This window comes from Planococcus citri, chromosome 4 (genome assembly GCF_950023065.1).
Source record: "Planococcus citri chromosome 4, ihPlaCitr1.1, whole genome shotgun sequence".
NCBI classification, from domain to species: domain Eukaryota; kingdom Metazoa; phylum Arthropoda; class Insecta; order Hemiptera; family Pseudococcidae; genus Planococcus; species Planococcus citri.
Genome location: NC_088680.1, coordinates 20489387 through 20514423, shown reverse-complemented (window position 1 = coordinate 20514423; position 25037 = coordinate 20489387). Strand labels below are relative to the sequence as shown.

General features: G+C 34.0%; 1 protein-coding gene across 3 annotated transcripts in view; it reads left to right on the top strand.

Moving 5' to 3' along the window:
* LOC135845579 (calpain-1 catalytic subunit-like) overlaps nt 1–25037 on the top strand; it is a 131958-nt gene that overhangs the window by 51828 nt on the left and 55093 nt on the right. For 2 of the 3 annotated variants that reach the window (XM_065364224.1, XM_065364223.1), the window contains exon 3: nt 22716–22791. In XM_065364224.1, coding sequence (XP_065220296.1) covers nt 22716–22791 — 76 coding nt within the window. Of the gene's footprint in view, nt 1–22422; nt 22570–22715; nt 22792–25037 lie in introns of those variants that run through there. The other variant, XM_065364225.1, reaches the window with a different exon arrangement.

Here is a 25037-nt window from a genome sequence, read left to right as displayed (position 1 = left end):
ACGATGTCCACCAGTAAAAATTCTGAAAAAATTCTCAGTTTTAGTCCTTTTTATGTAGAATAACATATCAAAAAATTAGACTGGCATCTTTTTTAATTTTCGAGAAAAAAAATTACAAGTTTTACAATTGCTGCAAAAGTACCATCCGAAACCTAAAAAATGAAAATTTTTGCATTTTTGAAATATTTTACCAATTTGTAGACGATAATGTGAAAAAAATCCCCCTCCCCCCATTTGTCAACGAATTGACATTTTTCGTGCTATAAATTTTTATTTCAAGAGTGAAATTAATGCATTTTTCGTCAATTTGTCGACAAATTGGGGGGAGGGGGATTTTTTTCACATTATCGTCTACACATTGGTAAAATATTTCAAAAATGCAAAAATTTTCATTTTTTAGGTTTCGGGTGGTACTTTTGCAGCAATTGTAAAACTTGTAATTTTTTTTCTCGAAAATGAAAAAAGATGCCAGTCCAATTTTTTGATATGTTATTCTACATAAAAAGGACTAAAACTGAGAATTTTTTCAGAATTTTTACTGGTGGACATCGTGGTTATATTTAAATTATAAGTTTTAAAATCGATTTTTTTAGGTTTTTGAAAGTGGCAACACTGATTTTGACATCACTCGTCAATTACCCTCTCAAAGTACTACAATTTGAAAAAAAGTTCAAAATTCTATACCACGTACAACCGGAGCAATTTGCAATTGAAATTTTCCCTTTTCGGCCATTTTGGAGAACTTTGAAGCGCCACAGCTCCGTCAAAAAAAATCGAAAAAATGTCCGGTTTGCGTCATTCGTCATCGTTTGATGACCTCTACAAATGATCTGATTTTGAAAAAAATCGAAGACCCCTCGTGCAAAAATCCGCCGATTTGGCATGGAATGACCCTCTTGTATTTTCCCCTCAATTTTGAGTTTTTCTACTGCATGAAAAACCCTATGTTTCTATTACCTTTTTCCCCTTCCCCTCAGACCCAAGGGCCAAATGGTTAAAATAACTTCAAATATTTTAGTACCTTGCCCTGAGGTGTCTCTTATTCGTACTTGTGACAGTTTTTTTACGAGTTTTTCCGAAATTGAAAAAAAAGCTGGCAAAATTATCTAAATCGTGAAAAATTTCCTCAATTCTGAATAAAAATTATTTTAAATAACACTTTTTTCAAGAGAAACCTCCCTCGATTCTCCGGCACCCCCCCCCCCCCATTGAAAGAAATCGAAAAATAATTAACAATTTTGGTCTATAAAAATTTGTTGAAAATTTTTCATGTCCTGTCAGAAACGTTCTGAATAGTTTATTTTCGTCAAAAATTGTAAAAAATTGTCAGGTGCTTCAATTTTTGAGGTTTTTTAGGAGCGGTGAGGGTGGGGGGGGGAGTTGAGGGCGTTTTTTTAATGAAAAATATTATTCAGAATAATTTTGATCAACAATAAAAAATTTTCCACAGGCTTTAATTTTTTTTTCAAATTTCAGATACTTAACCAACATTTGTTCAGTGATCCTGCGAAAAAATTTTCTTGAAAGGAAGATTTTTGAGAATTCTGACCCAGAAATGGAAAGTTTTTTTTTCAAATTTAATGAGGAGAGTTCTGACGCAGAAATGGAAAATTTTCAAAAAAAATTCACCAACTTCGATTTATTTTATTTTTTCTACTTATTTTTATGTTGGCCTTCTTATGAATCGCTCTCAAAAATTAAAAAAAAATTGCCAAAAAAATAAAAAATTGAAGTCAGTGAAAAAAATTTGAAAATTATTAATTTCTGGTCTGAATTGTCCTGCAGCTGAGTCGCTTTTGATCAAAAATTTTCAAAAAATGTTTTCATGCTTCGATTTTTGATTTTTTTTAAGTTCTGGAGTAGGAGAGCTCTATGTACCAAAAAAAATTTTAGGGATCAGGGGAGGGTTTTTTTTCTCAAGGGGGAATTATTTAGAAAAATTCTTGCTAAAAAAAGTTGTTTTTGAATAAATTGAGTTTTTTTTTCATTTTTCAATCTTTTTCCAACTTGTGGCTTCCGGTGCGATTTTTTGAACTTGAAGGAACTTTACTTTTGGGGTTTACAGCTATTTCGACATTTCATTCGAATTTTACGCATTTTTTTCAAATTTCAATTTGGTATCCTCTCCCCTAAAATTTTGAGTCAAAAATTGACCTGAAAAATTGAAAATTGTATTCTACATGTATGCATAAAAAAATTTCATAGGACTCGTTACTTTTCATCCTGAGTCTGAAATTATCTGAACTCGTTAAGCTCTCGAGTCACAATAATTTATTAGTCAAACTTTAGACGAAAAAAATAACTTGATGGAAATATGATCTAAAAATTATTGTACCTGCCAAGATGTTCTCGACAGTCGAAAAAATAATAAACACACGCGTTTCTTTTTTATCATCAACGTGTAAAAAAACATGCTGTACCTACGTAAAAGTGGCTAATTTTCAACAATTTATAACTTAACCATATCTAGGAAAAAATTTTCCTTACCTATAACAGATAACATTTGTTTTTTTGGTAGGTATTCATTTTATTTCCGTAAAATGACGTATTTTTTCGACTTTCGTCATTCAAGCTACTAGCAACATTGATTACAGTTTTTACGACACGCGATGTAATACGCTTTGGCTTTGCAACCGGTTTAAAAGCTGCTTATAGTATGATTCGAATCAGCCAGTTTATGGGAAAAGTTGATCGGATTTTCATCAAGTTGGAAAGGGAAGTGGAAGTGAGGTAAATTTTTCTGGGAAATTTGAAGAATTAGTATACAAATTGAGAATATTGTAGCACGTTAGCTGGATATTATCTTCGAAAACTTATTTCACGGTTGAAATGATTTAAACTGATACCAACGAATGACTATAACTCGACTCGAAGTATAAATAAACTGCATGTAGGTTTTCATGTTTTGTTCCTCGTTATGACTTTGTATTCGGTAAATAAAAGAAGTTTTTTAAATGAAAAATGTAAATTAGTCATTAATAATGAAGAAAAATACATTAATTACGTTTCACTTACTTACACATGCCTCATACTTGTTATCATGAAAGGAAAATCATGAGTTATATTTTTCGAATTAATTCCAGAGCAGTTTTCATTTTTAATGTTTTTCAAAAAATATTTTTTGTTTTATTCAATCAATGGCAGGCTTAATTTCTGATCAACAATCGTTTCTCTTCTGTCTATAATTGACTCCTCTCCCCTCCCCCTCGAAAAAATTTAAGCCAATACTAAAGGTGTTGAAAATTATTGAACATGTCTACATAAATGAAAACTTGGAGATAGGAATCACTGTAAATAGCATCAATTAATTTTTTTTAAATCGCTCATGATCTCGTATACTTAGTTCTTTCGATATTCCATTCATCTGCTAATGACTGTTTTCCATTCGTTCATTGCTTTCGGTCTGTAAAGACCTACGAGTATAGTACTCGACTACTTGAACTTATACCCATGTGTACTACATGTACAACTGTACGTGTAGGTACAACAACGTGACAATACGATAACATGTGGGTTCGCGTGCCCAGGGGTCCATGGACGGTCCACACATATAAATACATTTATACTCCACCACCGGGCGTTCGAAGGCATATAACACGGCGCGAAATCGATACCAGTTTCTCGACGCGGTAAGTAGCTCTTCTCATGATGATACAAGATTCTGAGGCTGGGATCGAAGAGCAGGGTACGTGGAAAAAATCCGTGTAGATTACACAATCGACGTGTGTAGGTGGAAAAGCAGGGTGTAGAAATCATCGCGGTCTTGTATTGTAATACCTATACTATAAGTAGAATTGTAGATGTAGGTACACTTCAGTCAGTGATGATGAGGCTTCGCATCGCACGAGGGCCAATCAAAAATCAGTGAAAGCGAACGTACGCGTATAGTATAGTGTGTATAAATAAGTGTATACCGCAGAGTATTTAATAAATCAACTGAACAATGAACCGTTTAACCTTTATGCCGACGACGTCTAGAATACGACGTGCATCTTTCAATGAAAACATGTATAACAAAGAAGCTAATAAGAAATTGTCACGACGCCCATAGAGATCATTGTTGGTGTGCATTTTGACACGTGCAGGCGTCTGTGCTATGGTCATCTCATTCACAGTGAAATTTTACGCGTATTTATATTTGAAATTAAGTGTGGTATTGCTGGAGAACTTTATATTGGAATGTAGTTTTTTTTTTTTTTTGAAGAATTCTGCAATTTTAAGGATAGACTGGTGAAGGGAGGGGTGAAAAATTAAGAATGGGTGAATTTTCTAACTCGTGTGATCATTTTGAAATCTAAAAGGACAATTGGGTTCTGGTTTCTTTTCAGTCCACATTTTCTAAAAATTCCTTTGGAGTGGGGGAATTCTATAATAGGATGTCTACAAGGTCGCGAAAGTCGCAAAAAAGTCGCGAAAGTGGTGAAAAGATCGCGAAAGTTGTAAAAAGATCGCAAAAATCTTTAAAAGGTCGCGAAAGTCGTAAAAAGGTCGCTATTTTGAAAGTTGGTGGCACAAGTCGCGATTTTTATGCCAAAAAGTCGTGAAAAGTAGAGAAATTGATTTCTCTTATTAAAAATAAGTAATGTTATTTCACTGGAAATTTTCCAAAAAAAGGTCTTTCCAAGCATTTCAGTCAAAACTGCCAAAAAAGTTCCAACTTCTGCTAAAATATTAAAAAATTCCTTATTTTTTTCGTCGAAAATTCGGAAACCATTTCTAATTTTTTTCCCAAGTTGTTTTTTTTTTTTTTTGAAAATATAAAAATTATACACAGGTAGGTACATATTCTGAATTCCAAAAAAAAAATGAAGAATTGTGAATTTTCGAGAGCTTTTGCCCTCACCTTGCTCAAGCCTTGTTCACACGATGATTAACGAAAGTTTTCCTATTTTAGTGAAATTATTTTTGAGGTGCCTCTACCTAATTGGTATTTAATATAGATGTGTGGGAAACTGGGCAATGGACATTTATGAGTTTTAAGTCGCGAAAAAAGGTCACGAAAAGTCGCGAATTTTGAATATCAAATTTTAGTAGAGACCATGATAAGCGTTCAGACAAAAATTTCAAAAAAATAATTTTTTGATGATCAACATGGTTTTAAGTACATCAAAGTCCGTCCATAGCGTATGCAAAAGAAGGAGGAACGCATTTGAGATTATTTTCGAAAATTGAAGGGATCCAAATTTAAAAGAAAACAAAAGAAAGAGTAGAAAAAATTGACAACTCGTCTGTTTTGAAAACCGTTTGAAACCACAGCCACCATTTTTTTTGGTCAGCTGATACGGTAACTAGAACACCCAGAACCGGTTGAAAATTCAGAAAAGAAAAATCCCAAAAGAACCACCAAATAAAACGATTTTACAAAAAATTTAGAAACAATTGAGTTTTTGAGGAAAAGAACAACATCACAAAGAGAACAGAACAAGATTTCAATAATAAGGAAAACCATAAAAACCCTTTTCAAGAATATTTTTTTTTTTTTTTTTTTTTGGTTCCCTTACCACCAATTTTTTTTTCAACTAAACTGAAATAAAAATTCGAATTTTTTAGAAATGAGCAAAAAAAATTCAATTTTTTGCTATAGTATTTTTAAACTGAAACTATTTGAAACTGTCTTTTGATTGGTGGAACCACCAGCAGAACACCAAAAGTGAAATAAACAACCAGAACAACTAAAACAGTTTGAATTTGAAAAAAGTTGAAAACCACTTTGGAACCATAACCTGAAAGTTGAGTTTTGGAACCAGAGAAAACCCATTTCAAAACTACGTACATTTGAAAACCTTTTCGGAACCAGAACCTGGAACCACTTGGTATTTTCAAAAGTCCTGAGTGAAAACCACCACCATCAGCACCAATTCAAATTCAATCGGTTTTCAACCCTGTACCAAAGCGCCAGCCGATCTCAAATTTTTTCACGTCCCTTGTTCAACCCTTCAGAAAAAAATTTTCCTAGTTTAGACCGACTTTTTTTGTCACATTTTTTTAAGGCATGCTAATTCACAAAAATTTATTCATTTTCTATTTTTTTTTCTCAATTTTTTTCATTTTTTCAGTTGTTATGGCAATTTTTGAATATTTTTGAAATTGCCAACCATTCACAGGGTATCTTAAGTATCTAACAGGTAGTGAAAGTATTGAAAAAGTAGTGAATTCAGTCAAAAAGGTAGCAACATAATTAAAAACTTCAAACGCACAACAAAAACCTTTGAATCATTGAAAAAAAAGTTTATTTTTGAAGAAATTGGCAACAGCGTTGGAATATGTGACGTCATTTTAGCCGGAGAATTTCCTTACAATTTCGTTTTTCTTTTCTTTTTTTTTTTTTGAAAAATTTCCTGTGAAAAAATTGACTTTGTTAATTTATTTTGTGTGTGTGGGAAGGGGGAGGGGGTCCAGTGGGGAGCTTTCTGAAGATTTTGGTTGAAAAAAGTATTGATTTCTTCAAAAAAAAAAATTCGTTAGATACTACATAAGAATAATGAAAATCTGGACATTTTTTTCGTTTTTCCACATTTTTCGAAATTGATTTCTTCATCCTGTAATTACTTACGTATAAACTGATCTTCATGTTGTACTGTTACATGAGTTGATCTTTAATTGACATTTTTTTTTAAATAAATATTTTTTCAGTAAAAAAAAAAACTGATCGAATTGGAAAAATTGGAAAAATATAACGTTTTGGTACTGCTTTAATTTTTCTATGCCAATGTTGAATTTCAGACAAAGATGTACATATCTTGAATCGAGTACCTACTTATGATGTTTTTCTATCTCTTGGGAAAACTTGTTGAATACAAGTAAAAATGATTATCACTCAAATCTATCGATATCAACATCAGTATTTTCGATATTGTATCATTACTGGAATCTTGTAAATTTTTGGTCGTTTCGAGTTTCGCTGTTTCGGCTCCGGCTGCGATGGTTAATCAAAGACGATTACACGGTTCGTGATGTGTAGCAATAAATTCGCAACTTCCGATGCACGTTGCGATAAGAAATGTCTGTCGTGTGACCGGAACTTTTCCATCAAATCGTGCAAATAATATATTAAAAACGACCTGACGTCGGAGAAAATTATTTATATCCTTTGAATTCGTCACGGTCACGAATGTTATGATTATATAATTTTTTTCCAACATCCCTTTGGCTTCGCTACGTCTCTCTCTTCGTATACCTCCTCCTCCTCCTCCTCCACCTACCTGTATTTAGATAATTTAACCCCGTAGTTACGAAAAATTACCTTTATATCGTAATGTTTATCGTGTTTAAATCGAATCGTACGGATGAATTATCCAATTATGCAAATATTTAACCGTGAAATGATTTATAGATAAAAGCGAAGCCGAGTAATGGAGAACAATTCGTTATGATCGGTTGTTTAAGACCGATTCCACTGTGTACGAGTATGTGGACTTTGCAGCGCGTGTGCATGTGTGGATGTGGAGAGAATTAATTATTTTTAATAAGCCGCTCGTGTGTATAGAGTTAACGTATACACCTTCGAAATCTTTCATTAAATTCTTTGATCGTTTGGTCGTTTCTCACGAGTGGGCGATTGACACGATAAGCAAATTTGAGCGATTTATTGGTGGAGTATTTGTATCGCATGTGCCGTTGCCCCGACGACGTACGACGTTTGATCGCAGCTCTCTTTCAACAGGCACTGGCGATGGCGAGAGCGGAAATTCTCTTCTCTATACCTTTACCTATCCAACCTATCTACGAGTATATACATACTTTGACGACGATTTATATCGAATTCTTGTCAATACTCTCCGGTTTATGCATCGTGTTTGAGGTTTTGTTGTACACAGCACTCGGTACACTAGACCTTTCTCAGAGTTGACGTTACGTTCTAAGGTTTCCTATAGTATTCTAGCTGTTCCCTCGCACTCGCTCTTGCTCCCTGCGGATCGCTGTATTCCAGCCTATATGTCTAGTCAGAGGTCAATACAGATTGCTTTTACGTTACGGATCATTAAATCGAACTGTCTTCTTCGAGTATTCCTTTTTTAATTCTTTTGTCTCTTTGGTTTGATGAGAAAATAGTTTTTTTTTCTCTCCGCGCATCTTTATGTTATTTTTCTGTAATTTGAAATGGAGCGTTTTCGTTTTCACCCTTTCCAAGTTAATTTCCAATTTTTAGAGTCTGTTTGTGGAAATTGAATGTTAAGCTGTGTTGATTTGACTGGAGTAATCAGATGATCATTTTTTGAAGTATAGAAGCACACCAGATTCCATTAAATCCACAATCCGCATAGAGTTAATGTTCTCTCCTCTCCTCCCGTCAAAAAAATACAGATTTTATGAGTTTCTCAGAAAGCTGATTTAACACAAAGAGCACTACAGTATTTAAAATTTTATTTGACGACTTTTCGCTCAAGTTGTAAAAGTAAAGAGCCTGGTCGATGATCAATTTTTTAATTTGTAAATAATGAATAATGACGTTGAAAAATGCGATCAGAAATTTGAGCTCAATTTTCCTACAAAAATTCCAAAATACTGAGGTTAGAAAAAACTAATTTGAAGCAATCAAAAATTGACTTGAAGGCTAGAAAAAACCAAGTTGTAGTGTAGTTGGCCTGAAAATGAGTAAAATTGACCTATGAATGGTCAAAAACCAAGAAAAATTTTTCTATTGAAAATTTGAGAATATGAAGCAAGAATTCGCGAACAATTGCAAAAAATGAGCAAATTGTTGAAAAGTTATTAGATAAAAATTATAGAAATTCGCAAAACTCAGAATTACATTAAAATATTGTTGAAATTCATATAGGACACCAAAAAATAACATGAAACCAATAGAAAATCAACTAAATTGGCACAACAGGGTGTCTAACACTCCTATTTATCCTATATATCCTATAAAAGTCCTTTTATTTGCCTATGACACCTTTTTGTCCTTTTAGTGTCCTATTTTTCAACAATTTTATCCAAAAGTCCTATTTTTTTCCAATATGACTTTTTCAAATTTTCAATTTTCCCCCCTTTCTTTCCGGAATTTCGAACTTGTAGAAAAGAGAATATGATTTGTCGACTTTTGTAGAACTTGAATCATACATTTTTGAGAGCTTCTGCCCTCGCTTCGCTCGGGCTATTTGCTTTTACTTTTCCCATTTAGTAACTTATTGTTCAAATTCAAGAAATGTTCAAAGTTTGAATCAGAAAGATAAACTCCTCCTTCTTTACCAAATTACCGATTTCTTTTTACTTCTCAGCAAAACATGAATTTTTGGAAAACTTTTAGCTTAGCCTTGCTTCACTCAGGTTTGTTTGTTTTTCTTTTTCAAGTTTGAATTTTTCTTTTCTTTTTGTTGAATTGGGGTGTTGAATCATCATTTAAATTTTAAGATTTTGTAGCAAAATAATATAAGTAACTTATCACTCAAAAAACATCGTTTTTATACCTCTCAAAATACTGGATTTCTAAAGCTTTTGCCCTCGCTTCGCTCGGGCCCGTTAGCTTTTCTTTTCCAATTTTAAATTTTCAAAAAAAATCATAATTTAAATTTCAAAATTTTGAAGCAAAACATTCGAAAATTTGTGCTTTTTTCCAAATTTTCCATTAATTTTTTTACATTTTTTAAAAATTTGTTATTTTGAAACAAGTTTTTTATTTACCAAATTTCATTACATTGACAAGAACCTAAATACATCAAAAATTGTAATGATAAAATTACCTTTTCGACGTACGCTTGCTTGAAAATAATCTTGGGATGTTTGAAGACATTGGATAAGCGAAAAATTTGAATGTAAAGTTTTGCCTCGCCCACTGCATGCCTCCCCCTCTTGAAAAATACCAAGTGTTCAAAAACTGTCCTGTTGAAAGTTCCGCTAAAATTCCTGTCGCTAAAAACTTGAATATAAATTTTGACCCCCCCCCCCATACATTACAAAATTCCACAGTAATGCTGGAAAAATGACCTGCTGAAAGTCCTGCTAGAAGTCCTATAAAAGTCCTATTTTTTCATTTTGAAATTTTGTTAGACACCCTGCACAAAAATTTTGTCAGAAAAATGACAAAATAATACACAAATTGCTCGACTCTACATATTGGTAAAATAGCCTGAAATGAGCAGAAAATGAAAAAAAATTGTCAAAATATGTACCTCGAAAATCAATGGTTTTTGCATGAAAATGAAGCAAGATGATTTTGGCTAAATTTATTCATATTTTACGTTATGTTTTCAATATTTTACAAAAATTTCTGTATTATCGGTGAATCTTACGAAATTTGGCGAATAGGATCTGAACACCATTGTTCTAAGTTTCAAAAGAATGCACCACTTTATTGAGAAATTAATCAGCATGCATCAAGGTGCATTTAAATTGATATAAAAATTCACCCATTAAAAAAAAATCTACCTATTCATTCATAAAATGTAATCTACTAAAAACTTGTCCGAGCAGTTGAAATTATTTCCGTGTAAATTTAATTTCATCGCTTTGTAATCTTCCATTGAATTTTTTTCCTCGCTCGAGTCGACTTTGTTAGTAAGTAATAGGTAGGAAAAAAATTGGGTTAATTTTCGATTTCAACGAGTACCTATAATACGTAAACGCGCAGCACACGACAGGTAAGCTAAGGTAACCTCCAAAGCCAACGCGAACAATAGAAATGCAAAGTATAGTCAAAGTGCATTAATTATGCGTTACACACTGACCTATTGCGCATAAAAAAATTTCCCATTAATGCGAGAGCCAGAGCCCCTTATGTTAATGACGTGTTCTTTTTTTCCAACAAACCACACACATTGGCGCGGTTCCGGTTTGTTGGTCGCTGGTAAAAACAAAAGCCGGACGTTAAAAATGCGATTTACACGTATATTACAAATTGCCAACGTGCATGGGAATCGTAATAATTTCAAAGACAGAATCTGGCCGTCTTCTTATATGTATAGAAGAAGTGTATGTACGAATATGGACGCGAAAAACAAGGCTACCGGGCAAGTCAATTTTAAACCCGGTGTTATGTCAATTTTAAAAATATCTCGGACGTAATTAACGTTGAAAATATGTCGTCGAGTATCGAGTAATTACTCGTACAGATTTCGAAGCAACTTGCAAAGTGTAATCTCAGTGTGAGTTTAAACTGATATTATTACTTATTACGAATGCAGTAGAGAATACGCTGATATTGCTTGTGGTATTCCACGTAGAAGTAGGCAGCATATAGAAACATCGCCCCATAATTATAAAAGTGATTAATCGCTCGATTTGGTTTGGAAGTATTGAGCTGTGTTACGATGCAAATGACCAAATGCAAATAGCTACCAGTCGTATCGATAAGTATTATAAATTTTTCTAATTTAATTAGAGGTATTGCGAAGATTTCAGTAGGTACGTTTATGAAACACGAGATACAGTGTGATTCGAAAGTCTTGATGTAGGTATAACACAATTCGAGATTTCGAAGAGTACTTTTTCAATGGGTCATTCCACGCCAAATCAGCGGATTTTTGCTCGATAGATCTTCGATTTTTTCAATATCAGATCATGTTTAGAGGTCATCAAACGATGACGAATGACGCAAAGGGGACATTTTTTCGATTTCTTTTGCCGGAGCTGTGAGGCTTCAAAGTTCTCCAAAATGGCCGAAAACGGAAAATTTCAGTTACAAATTGCTCCGGTTGTACGTGGTATAGAATTTTGAACTTTTTTTCAAATTGTAGTACTTTGAGAGCGTAATCGACGAATGATGTCAAAATCAGTGTTGCCACTTTCTGAAACCTAAAAAACTCGATTTAAAAACTTATAATTTAAATATAACCACGATGTCCACCAGTAAAAATTCTGAAAAAATTCTCAGTTTTAGTCCTTTTTATGTAGAATAACATATCAAAAAATTGGAGGGGCCTTTTTTTTCATTTTCGAGAAAAAAAATTACAAGTTTTACAATTGTTGCAATAGTACCTTCAGAAACCTAAAAATTGAACATTTTTGCATTTTTAAAATATTTTACCAATGTGTAGCCGAACATTTGAAAAAAATTTCCCTCCCTTGCAATTTGTCAACAAATTTACTATGAATTTTCATGCTGAAATTTACATTGACAAGGCTACAGCCTCTCCAAATGAATCAATTTGCTTCAGATTTTGCATATTAATCAGGCTTGTCAGACCGGACCAAAAAACTGGACCGATGACCTCGACCAGACCCAAAATGCACACATGACTGAGTAGACCGGACCAGACCGGACCGGACCTTGGACCTCTAAAAAAAAAATTATGTACAATATTAACATTAACTGAACAGATGACCCTTTTCAGAAAAAATAACATGGACAGACCGAGACTGAAGATCTTTCTAAAAAATCGGACCAATGACCGCGGTTTGGACCTATACCTCAGTTATGTCCAATTTTTCAAATTTATAATGCCATTTTAGATGCCTATTTCGAATGAATTTCCATTGTGATTTTATTTCTTTCGAGGTTTCAATGTTTTGGAAGTAAAAATCCCATTTTTCAACTCATCTTATGTGTAAAGAGGCTTTTTTATTTCTGAAAAATGAAGACCGTTTTTTGGACCTGGGCTGACCCATGACCAAGATGAAAATTTCTGGTCAGGACAGGACCGCACTGACCTACAAAGATAAAAAATGCAGAACCGAATGACCAGACCAGACCGTTTGAAAGCTCCAAACTAGGACCTTGATTTTGGAGCAACTGCAAAACCTGAGCAGTCCTACAAGCCTGATATTAATAGCAATTATGATCTAAATGACCCTTTTCTATGATACAACAAAAAAATTTCATTGGTGGGAGTTGTTAAGGGGGGGGGGAATCAATTTTCAAAGTAAGAAAACTTGTTGAGGCTAAGAACATATTAAAAAATTCAGAATCATACGTTAATTTTATATTATTTTCTTATGGGAGTTCCACTTGACCCACCCATCTGTTTCACTTGAACACATCAGGTCAAGTGGAACAAAAAAGTTTGTATTTATGCCCATTGCCGACAATTGAATTTCAAAATGCACTCACGGTATATTCTCTCGTAGTAGATGAAAACAAATATCAAGAAATTTCAGACGACATTTCAACTACAAAATATACCATGATTGAACAAGAAATCATTTAAGATAAAAAGACAGTGATCAGAATCCTCAGAGAAAATTTACGCAACGATTTAAAGGCAGCAGTCAATAATGGTTCTATTATGAATAGGGCGTGGCATAATATGCAAATGCATATTTTGCAGGTGATCTCAGATTCTAAAAGTAATGAAAGCATTTTACATTTCAGGAAAATCCCTGCATTTTGAGCCCAATTTCATTTTACATATTTTACATATTTTGGGAAAAAATGCACATTTCTACATATTTTGAGTATTTTTTACACATTAAGTATTTTCACATATTTTGCCAAATTGAGAAAAATTGCTCAAAAAACATTTTACGTTTTTAATCTTGTAAAAAATCGTATTGAAAAAAAAATTGAAAATAGAAAAAAATAAACATTGAAAATGTTTTCTCTGCACATTCGAATTTTTGTTGTTTTTTTTTCTCTTTTCTTTGGTGTTTCTGCTTGGAGTATAATTTGGACAACAATTTTGAACGTGGTTTTCGAACAGATATGACAACCATATCATTTTGGCCATATTTAATGCATATTTCGGCCTTTTTACTCACATATAATGCAGGCGTCCTAATTATGAAAGAACAATCTATCGAAGGGTTCGAGAGATTGGAAAAATTCTATGGCATATTCGATTTAAATCCTGTAACATATGCAGGTGAGCAAGTAAAATGTATGTTTCAAGAAGGTGACAAACATCTCAAGCCCTGGAGAGGTGAGAAATTTCGTCCAAGCAAAAAATTATTGCCGGCATTACACCTCGCAATAACAAAAATGCTTGAACTTGAAATCATTCAATACTCACATCAATGATCAAATTTCATTATATCATGAGCAATGTGTAACTGAAATTTTCCATATTCGGCCATTTTAGAAAACTTAGAAGCCTCACAGCTATGCCAAAAAAAAAATTGAAAAAATGTCCGGTTTGCGTCATTCGTCATCGTTTAATAACCTCTGAACATGATTTGATTTTTTTCAAAATCAAAGACCCCTCTTGCAAAAATCCATTGATTTGGCATGGAATGACCCAATATTATATTAGTGGATGTAAATCCACTGATATTGCAGCGAGTTTTTTTAATTTCTTGCCCTGAAGTTCTGACTCAGTTTCAGTGATTTTTGTTGATCAAAAAATATAAGAAACTGATATTCCAAGAAACCTCCTCGTGAAAAAACAACCCTCATTCAATTACCTCGTCACCTTTCCAAGTCCAAATAATCGACTTGGTGGTACTTTTGGATCACACTGTGCTTACAAGGTACTCTGAGGGTATATTATAACACGTCTAGCTGTAGGTTGTTCCTCATACTTATAGCCATCTCGACTCTCGTACACCCAATACCCATTGGAACGATACAGTTTCGCGTTTAATTTATTATATGTACATACGTACAAGTACGCGAAAGTCCAAGCGAAGCGTGGTCGCGGTCAGTTTCAAGTTCAATAATTTATAGATCGGTTAATTTGTAAGCGCTTTACAAAAGCGTGAAGTTTTCGGCGTGAGATGAAAATTACCTCAAAGCGTTGAAACGCCTTCTTCTCGTGGCGGATTCCGAGAAATACGTGTAATTCGATACCGTGTGGCATTTGGAGTTGGACGTGCGACGACGCCATCGTCCAAGCATTTTCTACGCTTTCCATTTATTTATTTAGTCGATTTGAAATTTTATGTTAATTTTGCCTGATTTTTTGGGTTCCTTAAACGAAAAAATTTCGCCCGAGGTGAAATCAATTTGCTAAAACCTGTATGATTTTTCTTTATAGATACGATTGAATACACAATGACGAACGTTACTGGAGAACCATAAGGTAACGGGCGATGCCAATTATAGTACGAGATTTACGAAAATTTCGCCTACAACATGCCTCTCTTATTACTGGAATTTCAAATGTGTAATGTTGAAGACGATAAATTGATCGCGTGATCGAGTATGCTACCGAATACTCGGGATAAATTATACGTCTCTTGGGTGGTTCCTCGAAAATACCCACCAATTATAGTGTTTGTTAAAAAATTGACACGTTTTAATTTCCGAATCGTTATGATTGGGTGTTCCTACGCAGATCGGTTTTCAAAACTACCGGATTGACCGGCAGGCTTGTTTGGTTGGAATCTTCACGGTGTTAGGATATGAAGAATACCTTTCTGAGTTTCGAGATGATATTTTTTTGTTTTTTTATTATTATTTGTTTAGAGGCGGTGCGGTGTACTCGTAGTACATCGATCCGGTTAAGGTTTGTTTTCATTTTCTGTGAATGTACGAGTACTCGTACGTATCAGATTTTCTTTCTTGTGTTTCGTGACTGTACAATTGAACTGATGTTGGGAGAATTTTGAATGAAGCAGAAGTTATTGGTGTAGAAAATTATTTTAAATTTTCGTTTTCTCATATTTCGTACGATACTTTTTTTTGGTTGCAAATTTTGGTAGGTGTTAGAAAATAATAACTAAAAAAGAGAATGCAAAAAAACATCGCCAGCCAAAATTGCAGGTGCGTTTTTCAGTTTTTGATGAATTTTTTGAGTCGATTGACGATGGTTTCGAGCTGTTTTGGAACCTCTAGCCGTATTTTGAAATACTGGAGGCTCCAGTAATTTTCAAAAAATCGCTGGAGGCTCCAAAACGACTTGAAATCCCCCTGCAGTTGACTTGGCCAATTATGTATATTGTATATTCCTTTTTTCCAAAATTGATTTCTGTCAGTTCAGAATCAAAGTAAATTTCAGTTTTCCAACTTGATAAATTTTCAAAAATCTGCTGGAGGCTCCAGAACTACTCAAAACAGTTCAGAAACATAGGATACACACCAGATTTCAGTTTTTTAGGCCAATTTGATAAAATGTTGAGTTTTTTCTGCCCATTTTTATCCAAATTTGGTTTTCAACAATTCACCATAGATCGAAAACTGCTCTTCAGCTCCCGAAATTTTGGCTGGTGATGTATTTTTGCATAAGCTTTCGATTTAGTTTTGTCCGGCTTATAAATTGTTTTTGCCTGTTGGGATATCTCCCTTGTATTCATGATTGAGGGTTTCAAAATTGATCTCATCAAGTTGCACAAAAAAGGAATCGTGATTTCCACTTTCCAATGGTCTGTAAAACAGGTAAACTTTGAAGGATCATTCATATTACCTCTGGACTTGAGTACATTAAATTTGAAAAAAATCATTCTGGAGGGGAACACAAAAGTTGAATAGTTCAATGTTTAAAAACTTGAACATTTAAAAAAATTACTGTGAATTTTTTTTTTACGTAAGGCAAGTAATTTTTAAAATGGAATCTCAATTTTCCTCCGGGCGCAGAAGCCCCCCTACTTTGATAAAAATTCCAAACAATGCAAAAAGTGAAGTGGCGTATCGATTATTACTAATGTGACGATGCGAGTTCGAATCTTGACCTATTTTTTCAATCTGACCTCTCCGAATCTTCATTAGTGCCCTCAAATAAGGTCAAAACATCAAAAAATTTAAAATCACGTGTGACACATTGTTTGTTAGGTTTTCGAAGATGCTGAATTCGAATATTCATTCTTTTTTGTTCTACGACCCCTCAGTAAACCTCCAGCCCTCTATCTCCCCCCCACATTTTTTAAAAAATTGAAAGATTATGAAAAATGCTGTACCTACGATTTATCAATTTTTACCAATTAGAGGGTGCTGAAATCGAAAATGTATTTATTTTTTGGATTCGAGTCCTCGATATCGCTCACATTACTAATTTTTTTTTTAGAATTGGGAGGCTGGAAATGCTGGAATGACATTCGTGGTCTGTCACTGAACGTGACGTCATTCCAGCGAAGTTGGATGCTTTTTATTAGGAATTTTATTATTATTTTGGATTCTAGATTTTTTGTGTGAGGAAGAGAGAGATTCTGAAATTTTAGAATTGAATTTGGCTGATTTTTCAAAGTTTTCCGAAAATCTGATGACGAGTAAAATAATGAAAAATGTGAAAATTTTTAATAATAATTTCTCTAGCCCTCGTTCTTTTCTTCTTCCTTACTTTTTAGATCTTTTGTAGAAAACTTTTTCCCATTTTTATTAAATTGAAAAAAAATCTATTTGGTCAAAAATTGTCTTTATTTTTAAATGTTGGTTTTTCATGTTTTTGGCATTAAAAAAAAATTACACCAATAATTCCGTAGTTATGCTTACAATTTTTCGCTCATTGGTGAAACTGAATACATCATTAAATTTTGATTGAATTTTCCATGTTTTACAAAACTTCAACTTTGCCCTTACGTTGGAGGGGTTTTCTGTGGTGATAATTTATTTTTTTCCCTTCGACGATTCAGGTTTATTTTTTCAATTTTTATTCATTTTGGTTTTTCAATTTAAAAATACAATCATCTGCATTTCATTGTGATTACCTCTTCCTCGTTCAACAATTTTTCAAAATTTTTCTGCACCACTGTTCTACTCTACATAGCTATAATTTTTTTACCGTTTTGAATTACATCTTTATGGAAAATTCCTCGATTAACGCATCGGTCATCTTCATCAATTTCATGGAATCATTAACTGGAAAAAAACGAAAAAAAGAGAAGAGAACAAGAAACACGAGAAAAAAATTCCACTTGTTGAGAACACGGTGTATAATAGTGTATGGTTTTATACGAGCTACAAAATGCGAGCCGTCGACCACAAGTTCAATTCACATCTTTGGTTCTCAGTGTATAAACATCACTTGCGTGCGAATTACTCGATTCAAATAACATGTCTGTGTCGATGAAGGATGAACAAGGTGGCGGCCGGTGTACCTGTATGAGATAAAAGACACCGAAAAAACACACCGAGCAAAGAGCTCGTATTTCGACGGCGAGTTGTTGTACATGATTTCGCCCATTCATCAATTCGTCATTATGATTTTGGAGACGACTAGGAGGGCTAGCTATGCCATAAGACGTCGAACTGCAGTGCAGCGCAGAGTGCAAAGCCAGAGAACTTGAAGATGTTCTCGTGTAGGTAGCACAGAGAAAAATGATGACCGTGTGCGACGTAACTATATAGTACAACATCTAATACTTACACAGAATGTGGTGGATTGAGTCATTTATCAAATTGTGAAACGTGTACCGGTACAGTGTTTGGCTTTTATGTATTTATGCAGTTTTTTGGCCACTCTAAAGTAATTTGTTAACGCGGATAAACCAAGTCACCGGAAATCTACTGTAGCACTTATAGTAATACAACAACTAGTGTTGGTACTTGACATGAATGACGATAATTAGAGTAGAACCAGTTTCCAACATGATCTACTATTGTTCGCTTGTATCTTGTAAAGCTCTATGCTTCGCGGTATACAAACGATATGGGTTTTTATGTGCTGCAGTACGACGACGAGTACGAGATCTCGAAATAGAATACCGTAGATATTAATCGAGACCTGGATTTATTTCTTGGAAAATTGATGTAGCCGGCTGCTGGCTGTTGTCCACTGGATCAGTCGAGTACGCTCTTTTTTGCGTGTTATCGATGATGGGAGGGGGAGGGGGAGGGCGTTTAGGAGTTCTTTTCAAATATGAATTCAGATTCGAAATGTTGACCTTAAAGAATCGTAAGATTGTTTATCATTCGTGAAAAAATTTATTTTGGTCATGTGACATTCTTTTAATTTTTTGGAAAAAATGTTCACCTTCATAATTATTATGATTGAAATTTCGTAGATTGAATGTGAAAATTCGAAATACGAAAACTTGATTTTTTTATAATAACGCCTCAAATTCCAATTATTTTAGACCCATTTTTGGAGCAGATAAGTTATTTATTGACTAACGTGAGAAAATATGAATCGAAACAGCTTCCGAAAATACACGTTTCGAGCCGTTTTGTAGCCTTTAGCAGGTATCCGGATTTTGTAGTGTTGGAAAAATAAACCCTCCCAATCTCCCATGCATGACCAAGCCATATGGCACACCAAACCTTGATAGATGATTTTGAATCGACAAAACGGATTTCGGAAATTTGTGCCTTAATCGATCGAAGTCATAACGAGGATAAATTATTTGATCTTCAGTTTGTATAGGTGCTGAATTTCATTTCAGCAATTTCTGGGCAATTTTTTTAAAACTGAAAAATCAAAAAAAAAACACCATAAACTCCGGAAGAGCTCGAAACTGCGACTCATCGATTTAGGAGGCCAAAAATTGAGTAGGCTATAAATTGAATTCATGATTTTTACCTCAATTGGACCAAATTTTTATACTTTTGGTAGATCCGACTTGAATTTCTAAAAATTCGTCAAAATTCAAGTTACGAAATTTTGAACTATTAAGAATCGGAATGAATAGCTCGAAAGTTTACTTACACGTAATTACAATCAATTTGATCAAATTTTGATTTTTTCAACACTTTTTGAGTTTTTGAAAATTTACAAAAAAAAAAACAAGAAAATGATGATGATGATATCATTATTGCTTGAAGGTATTCGTAAAATTCAAAGGGACCTAAGTGTCAAAAGTAGTTTTTGGATTATTCGCGTTTAAAGTTATGATGAATGAATACTGAGAGTCAAATTTCTAGTGGGTGAAAAATGATGCTGAATACTAAATTTTGAAGTGTTTACGACCTTCTTGTGCAAAAATTGTACCTTTTTTGGAGAGACAAAAAACCAACTTGGTGACTTCTGGTGAATCTGTCATCAAGAAGTCATCAGAATTCACCAAGGAGTCACCAGGTATTCAAAAAATTTTCAAAGGCTCTGAGGACGTTTTGGTGGTTTTTTCATTAACAATTCGCTATAGAAAAGGCAAAAAACCTTCTTGGTGACTTCTGGTGAATTTGACAGCAAGAAGTCACCAGACATTTAAAAAAATTTCTGGGGTCATGAGAACATTGTGGTGGTTTTTTCATAACAAATTCACCTGAAAAAAGTCAAAAACTCATTCGGTGACTTCTGATGAATCTGTCGCCAGGGAGTCATCTGACATTCGAAAAAAATTCCTAGAGTCATAAGGACATTCTGGTGGATTTTTCGCCAACAATTCACCATAAAAAAGACAAAAAACGCACTTGGTGATTTCTGGTGAATCTGTCACCAGGATTCACCAAGAAGTCACCAGGCATTCAAAAAATTTTCAAAGGCTCTGAGGACGTTCTGGTGGTTTTTCCGCCAACAATTCACCATAAAAAACAAAAAAAATTCACTTGGTGACTTGTGGTGAATCTGTCAACAAGAAGTGACCAGGATTAACCAAGGAGTCACCAGGCATTCAAAAAATTTTGAAAGGCTCTGAGGACGTTCTAGTGGTTTTTTCCACAGAGGAGTCACCAGACATTTAAAAAAAATTTCTAGGGTCATGAGGACGTTCCAGTGATAACGAGTCGAATTGTTGAAATCGATGAAAACTTGAGACATGACTTGAAATTAAATTGAATGTTGATTATATTTTCATGTACTCGTACATATTAATTATGGATGCCCTTTTGAGTTCGAAAAATTCCTCCTCTTCCTCTTTCCTCACTTTTACAGTGAATCATTGACATTTTTTCTCAGTTTAAATGTTCAAAAATTTACGAGAAATTGAAAAAAGTTCAGTGCTTGAAATTTTGCGAAGTGGACGTATTGTAATTTTTTTTAAATTGAAAAATGAAATTCAATGATCGAAATTTTATTGAGTGAGGACTGATGCATTTTTGGACGCCCCTTTGAGACCTAAAGCTTTCCTTGCCAATCCTCCCTCCCTCCCTCCCTCCCTCCCTTCCATTTTCTCTTCAACGAGTCAACTTTCGGTTAAAATTAAATGGAATTTCAGGAATAGTTTTAGAGATCTAATTCTGATTTTTTTCTCAATTAATAATTTGCAAAAAATCAAAAAATGAAATTGAGCATTTGAAATTTTCGTATTTTTGAAGGCTTTTTCAATTTTATGTTTGCTGGTTTGTTCAAAAATCACTTTCCCAATGATGAGTAAACTGGGTAAAATTGGTGGAAACTTAGAACATGATTCAAAAAATTAAATATCGATAATTTTCATGTGAAATCGAATGAATTTGAATTTTTTTCACATCGAAAAGTGAAATTCAGTTAGGTACTGAACTCACATTTTATAGTTCCTAAATTGTGTATTTTTTTGATGCACTGCTGAGTCTATGGTGTCTATTAACGGCCAAGAAAGTCATGAAAAATCATGAATAAGTCTTGAATTTTGCTCGAAAAACACTTGAAATTTTTTTTAAAAGCCCATAAAATGAAAAAAAAATTTTGTTCAAAAAATTAGAAAAATGAAAAAACTGAATTGCCTAATTTTTATGATCCTATAAAAAATGGCAACCCAGTTCGACAAATAAATAGGCTATTGTACATATTTACTGGCTGCAAATGTGAAAAATAGGTTATGAAAAAGTCATGATTATTTTGTCTGGGGGATTTTTGTTAGACACCCTGTGAGTTCAAAGAATCTTCCCCTCCTCACAATTTGTCAAATTTTGATTGAAATTGATTTGAGTGAGATGTTCGATAGGTACTCCTTTAATACCCCTTCCCTGCCCCCCATTACTCATGATTAAAATTAATTGCACCCTTAAAAAAGTAATTTTAATTTTGATTTTTCCATTTTGCTCGAAGAGACCAAGCAACGTTTTTTCAAAACCACGCCAAAAATTGAAAAATGGAAAACCCTTTGAACATTTTTTGAGTAGGTAATGTGTATTTTTATGTGTTATCTTCGATTTTTATTTGTTGGGCCCTGAAATGCTCCTTCCCCCATGGGCATAAATCGAACTGCCTGAGGGAGGTCCTTGGAAAGAATGTGTTGTAAGGGGACAAAATATTTAAAAAAAACAAAAACAAATTGTGATAATTGAACGAATTTTTTTCTATGCAAAGTGTCGGAAAAACCTTCTGAAATATTTATGTATTGATTTAATTTAGTGATCATTTTTTTGTGTACTTACCTCTTTTTCACCCCACCCTCCTATACCTTGAAACTTTCAATCATCTTCGTGAAAATGTGGTACTTCTGACTTTCAGCTTTATCCAAAAGTGATCTAGGAGCTAGGACCCTTTCAAAAAATACAATTTTCTCCCTTCTTACACAGGAATAAAAAAAATCGCCATCGAAAGATTACTTTTCTCAGTATTTATCGATTTAGCGACAATTTCGTAACTTATATTCCATATTTCTCGTGCTTCCTGGACGACGTCGATAGTTTAAAATACATACGTGCCATTCGAGGAGATTTTCGCCGAGTTGCGGAATATTGCCGCTATTTTATCGCGAATTATAGGTACTCGTAGGTTCCGGGTAGTTAGAGGGAAATATCGCTTAGTCAACGAAATTTATCGTCAAAGTACGTATACTCGTATTTATATAGCTACGGTTGCGTTTTCAAACTTGACCTTGTTTTATCGTGTGTCAGCGATAAGCGAAATTCGAACGACACTCTTCGGTTCGGCTAAACTAAAATAATTTTCATTCGCATTAGGTATAGTTATCGTTCATGAGTCAAGGTGCTAGTTACAATGCCCTATACTTACTTACAAGGTTTGTTTTGAAAAAATTACCATCTTCACTTCCGTGTTCTTCGGTTCTCGGTTCGCGTATAGATGTAGAAATTTTCAACACGTGCCCCGCGTACGAACGCGGATGAGCCGAGCAGATGTACTAAAAAATGTGCGCTTATTTTCCAGATGGTGGTATTCCGGCCAGACCTCATGCCAATGGTGTTTGTGGAAGACCGGAAGAAAAATTGTCTACTATTTCTAGGTGAGTATTATGAACTATTCTTCATTTTTATTCTTCGCAAAAGGTACGCATAGAATATAATATACCACGTACCACGTTGTCGTACCTATTTAATGAAAACATGTCTTCTCGCCGCCGCCGCATATTGTGGCCTAACTCTTTCAACACGCGGTTGTCTCATCGTCATCGCTATTCGCTTCCCCTTTTACTTTCATTCAATGAGTTCATTTTATTACTATACGCTTTTCTGATCATCTTCGCGGATGAATAATTAACTTATGTACGTAAGATAGGTAAGGGGTACCTAAGAAGCTATACGTTGTCGTATAGCAGAATTTTCATTTATGTATTTTGTCTCTTTTGAATTGTGTGTCTGGTTGTTCGGTGCGAATGCGATTTAGAAACAGTTGCGTAAGCTTGGTAACATCAAATTTGCATTTAACGCTAATTACATCGTCGTGAAGATGTTTAAGATGGGATTAATTGCCGCCGTAATGGCCGCATCCGAGCTCAGCGAGGATACCATTAAATTTACATTCGCTCGTTGTAGATGAAATTTTTTTAAATCGAGCAATTACCTTATACCAACTACGTAATGTAAACGTGTTAAAAAAACAACAAAAATGTTACCGCGTGTCGTTGTCGAGTTCTTATAACGGTGGTTTTGTAAATTGTTTACGTAATGAAATGTCAAATGCGCTGGTTCGTACTTTTTATGGTGTTTTTTTGATGACGTTTTCGATGTGCTACCTGCGTCAGGGGAGGTCTTCGCGACGTTCGTTAGTGTTGGGAAATGTGATTTTTTTTGTTTCTGGAAAGAGGTGAAAATCCGCAGGTGTGGTGAAACGATTCTCTGGTGGGGATGTTTGGAGAAGACGAGGAGGGGATTAGAATTTGTGAAATGCATATTTGAAATCCAGGTGTTTTATGAGGTCAAGTTTGGGGAAGACGAGGAGAATGGATTTTGTAATTTTCACGTAAGTATTTGAGATTTCATGCGAAATTGTCCAACTTTAAAGGCTCGTATTTCAAAACTGGTTGAACTTGGAACAAAGTAAACAGAAAATTTGAAATCAGTGACTAAAATTTGAAAAGCTCGAATTTGAATTTTCAAAATGGGAGCTCAAATTTTGAAGCTGAATTCGCAACTTGAGAACATTGAAGACGGCGGATTGATTTACACCTAATAATCAATTTTAGTGAATGTCTGGGAAAGCAGATTTCGGAGGGGGGGGGTAGGGGGGTATGCCTTAGCTTGAATTAAATTATTCACAAGTTGAAACACAATTTTTTATATTTCATTTTTGTCTGTTTGAATCCAGAGAAACATTTTTCGTTTTTTTTTCAATTTATGAATTTGAACTGCCATTAGTGGAAAATTATGGAAGGGTCATTCTGGCTAAAATTTCGTTTGTACCATTTGAAACATATATATTTTTTTCAAAATTAAGGATTCAGGAAACCTCTAGCATCTTCAAAACAGCTCGAACTTGTCACCAATCGGTTTAGGTGGTCGGAAAATATGATGTAAATCTTTGTTCATCTTCTTCCTACGTATCTCGATGGCATCAAATTTTGATGTTCTTCGTGAGCCAAATCTGAATCTTCAAAATTTGTCAACAAAAGTGGAAAAATGAAGTTCGGTCTTTTAAATTCTGCTGCAAAATATTCAATTTCAGGCACCATTTTTTTTTTCGGAAGCTCTTGGAATGAATTTTGAAAGAATCAGTAAGTTCATTTTTTTTAGAGAGGGTGATGCTGAAGCATTTAGTCAGGACAAATTCATGTACCTAGTCATCTTCTAGGAGGTCTCTTTAAAGTGAAGTAAAAGAGTCAGAAAATTGTGAAAATATCGTGTTGATGATTTCATTTATTCAAAACGCTGAGTTTGAATATCTATTTATTTTTTGGTTTCGGTTTTTCAGTGCCCCTACTTTTAATTTTATTTCGTTCAAAACGAATGGCTGCAGGGACACTGATGAGGTTAAAGTTCAAACAAGGTGTTACAGGTCGAAAAAGTACAAAATTGGGAAATGAACTAAAAAAGTATGAAAAACCGTCAAAAACGTACCAAATTTTGAAAGGATTTTCAAAATCAAAAAAAGTCAAGTGAAGAAACACCCTGTTTGAAAATTTTTTGCAGCTCAATTTTTTTCTACTAAAGAAAAGTGAATATTGTCGCATTTATGTTATGCCAAAAATACGAAAAAGGTACGAAATTTTGTTGTTTTTTTTTTTTGTATTTGGTAGACCTTGTCAAAGAGGTA